This window comes from Hippocampus comes, unplaced genomic scaffold (assembly GCF_001891065.2).
Source record: "Hippocampus comes isolate QL1 unplaced genomic scaffold, H_comes_QL1_v1.1 scaffold174, whole genome shotgun sequence".
In the NCBI taxonomy this organism is placed as follows: domain Eukaryota; kingdom Metazoa; phylum Chordata; class Actinopteri; order Syngnathiformes; family Syngnathidae; genus Hippocampus; species Hippocampus comes.
In genome coordinates, this window is record NW_017805983.1 from 4,660,329 (window position 1) to 4,665,328 (window position 5,000).

The window sequence follows — 5,000 nt, forward strand, 5'->3', positions numbered from 1 at the left end:
CCTCTATCTTCTACGGACCTAGCTTCAGTATCTCCACACATAGACAGTGAGGTCCCTCTTGGCCAATCGGAGGCCAAGATGATGCTCGGCAAGCCAATGGCAGAGCAGCTATGAGTATGTTGGGTCCAGGAAACTCGCAGCTGTGACCGAAATAAACATCGTTCACTATGTAAACCAGTGTGGTGGTTGCTGTTGCCTTTTTTCGAACGAAGCAGTAGAGGTCGCTGTTGGATAAGACTTCGTTGTAGTGAATGTCTTCGCGAGGCTGGAGCAGACAAAATGATTTCGTATAACGCAACAGGGGGTTTTTCGTTGTATGGGGGGCAGGAGAATGGGAATTGTGTTAATGCATGAAGATTTTTTCACATAAGGGGGTATTTTCGCCAATGCAGGTTTCGTTCTAGAGGAGTTTCACTGTCAACAAACAAAAATAAATGCGGCTTGATGTCAGTCCTATCAGTGTCCGTAAACTGGACCCATGCCATGCAAACAAATGACTATGCGAATGACAAAAACATTTTTTTCATCTGCTGAGTGGAAAATGAGTCAGAATCTCATTTTGTGCCACACTCCACAGCAGGACATCCTGCCTGACTGGTGAACATGAACAGATGCTCCATTTGAACTCTGAAGTTACTGTCGCCAAAGCTTGATGTGTGTGCTTCATGGCTAAAAATATTTCAATTATTTCACAAGAATGAGTCCTATCTTCAAAAATATTGACTCTTAAGTTATTTCAACAGTGTTTCTTTCTAGGACACAAGCAACCTTCAATACTTCTACTAAACTGAATGAAAAGGGGCAATTTCCAAGAGGATATTATGAGATCATTTTAGCCTGGATTAACAGGGTCTTTGGTGTAACCTTCCAGCCAGACCTATTTTGCTGACTGGGATGTGTTGATTTAATTTAAGCACACAGTTTGACCAGGTATATCAGAGTTTCACCCTTTCTCAATAAAAAACAATTTTCTTACCTAAATGTTCAAAACCAGGTCTCAACTCAACTGTATTTATAGAGCGCTTTGAAACAACCACCGCTGTATACAAAGTACTGTACGTAGAGCAAATATCATGTATACAACAATAAACACTAAAACAATCAATGAATGACAAAGACTTCTCCGTTTTATGGTTATTTTTATGACAGGATTATTGTGCTACAGGCTTGGCTTCTCGAAAATATGCAAATCTTTATTTTGATATCGCCCACTGAAAGTCCTTATACGACACTGTTGTTGATATGATGTTAACAGAAAAGAGAAACAAATGCTTTGTTGCGCACAGAACTGCATTAAGGCAGAAACAGACAATGTCCTAAAACTTGCCTTGACAGCATCGCCCTCCCCCCACCCCCAACAACCCCACCCACACTCCGCGGCGAAGTGCTGCAGTTGTCATCTCGGAAGGGGGGTTATTGCCGTGATTTCACATGGATGAAGCTCTCACGATTTGCCTGCTGAGTCATCCATCACAATGTGCCTGAAAGTGTATGCATAGACTTTGCCGTACACATCCATGTCGGTCTTTGTGAAGGAAAATAGTATCCGTGTTTTCACCGGGCCATACCGAAGAGCATGATTCCTTTTACGCATTGTGCACCGCTTTTGAATCTTACTTTTTAGGAATTGGAGTTATTGTCAGCAAAACATAATTTGACAGGCACCCATGTCTGTGCATTTCAACGAGACATTTTTTGCTTTAATCTTCAGAGAGGAAATACCTTGCCGTATTACAGGGATAAAGACAGAAATCCCTCGAAACAGCAAACGTTTACAAACAAGTTTGAGTCGCCTTCCTTCATACTACAAGTTGTCCTCCTGAAAAAAGTGTCCTGAGGAATCAAACTCTTCCTCTAATCTCTGTAACTGCTCTAAAAATTGCATCTACTTAGGAGCCTTTAATTCTTTTAATTGGCAATTCTCTCTCACAGGCCCACATACTGCCTGAACATTGACACTCTTGGTTGTTGTAAAATTGTCTCGATGTGTCTGTCTGCCCATCCTAATTGTACATTTAAATGCCTGAACTGTCTCTTGTCAGAGCACACCAAAGGAAATAGTGTGCCGGAGTTACACAATTTTATGTCATCAGGTGGTTGCGCAAAATAAAATCATCTGGATCCAGATACATTTTTCAGAAGACATCACGCAAACCAAAATAAATATTTCCTATCAAGTGTATCGTGCATTTTAACGTCCTAGTAAATTTCTGAGAGCCATCTGTTCACTCTCAGCCTATTAGTTCAATCTCAAAAACTGCTGGACCGTTTCCAATCCTCCCACAAAACTTTCCCCTGTCATCACCCTTTTCTTTTGTCTGGTGCTGTGCAGGAGGAACTGAGAGCAGCTGGCGACAAGAACGGAGGGCACACCATATGATCTGACCGTAATCTCACATTTAATCCCCTTATGAGTGAAAAATCTCTACCGGGAGCTTTGCACATATTTTAGAAAATCATAGGGCCTATCCTCGCTTGCTTCGATAATCTGTGCGTTTGTGTGTGGGCGAGTATGTAAATTTGATCAGGTTCTCTTCATATTATGATATTATGATCTGTTTTACTTACCACCTCAACGTGTGCGGGGCAAGTGTGGTTGTTGGAATTAACCAGACTTAATGTCACTGTCCCAAATTGAGGTGCTGCTTCTGGCAAGTGTGTGTGAATGGATTTATCGTGGGAAGATAGGATTCGGCGTGGAGCGGGAAGCGAGGGAAGTGGTGTGTCACTGCCACTTCCTGTGCGGTTGGTGAAATGTAAAGGTGCCTGATAAATGTCTAGGCTGAGCTGCTAGGTTTTGTATGTCGTTCTTCAAAGATAAAAAGGAAGAAAAATAACTATAGACACTGCAAACTGCAAAATAAAAGCGCTTTTCTAGTTTTTAGTTATGGCAAGGCTTACCCCCCCCCCCCAAAAAAAAAAGTTTCAGATGATTAATCCTTCCTTAAAAAGATATTAAATTACTAGGTGACACATCACATTTTCAAGCTCGTTTGTGTGATATAAATAACTATTATCAGCAAAGACACAACAAAGCTTCTCATAATGGTGTTAATGGTAATGGTGAGCCATTTTTGCCCCTGCAGAAATACAAGGAGTATGACAGGGCTGTTCGTGTGGAGGAGATTGATGGGCTGCGTCTCGTGAAGAGACTGGCTGAGAACATGGAGGAGATGTTTCACAAGAAAGCTCAAGCAATGAAGGTACGACACATACTGTATCAACGCTTAAAATGAATCAATCTCGAAGAGGGCTATGTGTTATAAGACATAAAACATTCATTTAATTCTATTGATCCACCTTAAATATATTACAGTTTTTGGAAACCGTCCTAACTGTTTCGACTGTTTCGGTTCGCTTCATATATATGTGCTCCGTTTCGGTCCATAGACACAAGCTCCCGCATTTTCCCATCAGGAACTTAAAGAGGTTGGCGAAGGGCACGGTACGTCTTTCAGGTGCCTTTCATTACTCGCATAAATGACCAGACAGACGACAGCGAGAACAGCATACATGCTAACACCGACTTCCTATTTATTGGTTTCATGCAACAGAGATTTTGCGTTGGTTCAGTAACATGCTGTGACTCTCTTTGTGTGTCGTCTCCTGGAGAGTGCGTTAAACCCCTGAAGATATCAGGACTCTGCGGGTTAATGGCTCCTCTCAAGCCCTCTTCCCTGGATGCAGAATGCCTGATAATTGTTCATCTCGGAGGATTTTGAATGTGAAGTAAATTTCCTGAGAGCTGATGAGAGGAGAGACAGTCAGGCTACAGTCAATCAACACCACCAAGTAAAAACATTCACACGAGACACTGAGAGCAACAATCTTGGCGGATTGAGTCGTTTGTATGCACCCCTAATAAAACCGCAACAAAAATAACACTTTTTTTTGTTTAGATAATATGCAGGTAGTACTGTCGTAACTAAAAGAAATGAGCGGAATTTATTTGCATTATATAAGCGTGCCAGCCTGCAATGATGCCGAGTGGGCAACATTTCACGCGATGTGGTGCTATACAACTTTAGTCGGAATAATATAAGAGTCCATTTGAGGAGATGAAACACTGCAGGAAGACCCCTTTGGAAAGTTGCGTCCTCCTTAAAACCCAGCCTGGTTGCCCAATGAGGAAATCTGCATCGCAGCGCCTCCAAGTAGGTGGTCCACCTCAGCACTTGTTTAGACCAGTCGCTGCAGAATCGGTAGAGTGACATCCAAGAGTCGACTTCCGTCTCACGCACCGATTCGCTCGTTTGCAGCCAATCGGAATGATTATCACCGGCAGTTGATGCCATTTTGCATACTGCGATCAATGTCTCATCGATACCAGTCATACCTAAAAAGCACAATGACGTTCTTCAAATTCTAAATGTTGCTTTTTACTGTTTTTACTATGAGTTTTATGTGCAAGACCGATTTCAGTGATGGCAATTTTCCGCGGATACGCGGAAATCCGCTGTTTTATTTCTTAAATTGATCATTTTTGTGAATCGTCTAAATCCGTTGAGAAAATTTTAGGAGGGTCAGGTACCTTATCGTCGAGTTTTCACGAGCTCTCCCGATCAGTCTTTCCATCTTCCAATTGTAAACAGCCCTGCGATTGGACGTGTATGATGTCTTACTTGTTGTGATTGGTCGCTATATCGGCAAATATAAATCACAACCAATCCGTGTTCGCCTTCCTAAACCCCTTTCTCGCGAATGCCGAATGTTATCGAGACTCGCGGCGAAGCTAAAGTGCGTCAGATATATGCGGCTCTGAAAAACACGTTTGGATGGGACTGGTTGGATAGAAAGCTGACGGTGTCCCCAGTAGGAAACAGTAAAGAGGAACCATTGTGCTTGTGTCGGATTTCGTGAAAAAGCTCGATGTCGCCGGTAAAGCTCTGTGTACAGTGTGTGACGATGTCATTCTGGACGGATTGAGAGTATGGAAAGCTTTACAGAGTCACGCAACCTCGGTGAAACACGAAAACAGACATTTCTACTGAAAAGTAACT

At 42.4% G+C, this 5,000-nt stretch overlaps 1 protein-coding gene across 1 annotated transcript in view; it reads left to right on the forward strand.

Moving 5' to 3' along the window:
- The window catches only part of LOC109528651 (voltage-dependent calcium channel subunit alpha-2/delta-3), a 116,036-nt gene that overhangs the window by 25,380 nt on the left and 85,656 nt on the right, over positions 1-5,000 (forward strand). The window contains exon 3 of the mRNA XM_019891529.1: positions 3,087-3,203. Coding sequence (XP_019747088.1) covers positions 3,087-3,203 — 117 coding nt within the window. The remainder of the gene's footprint in view (positions 1-3,086; positions 3,204-5,000) is intronic.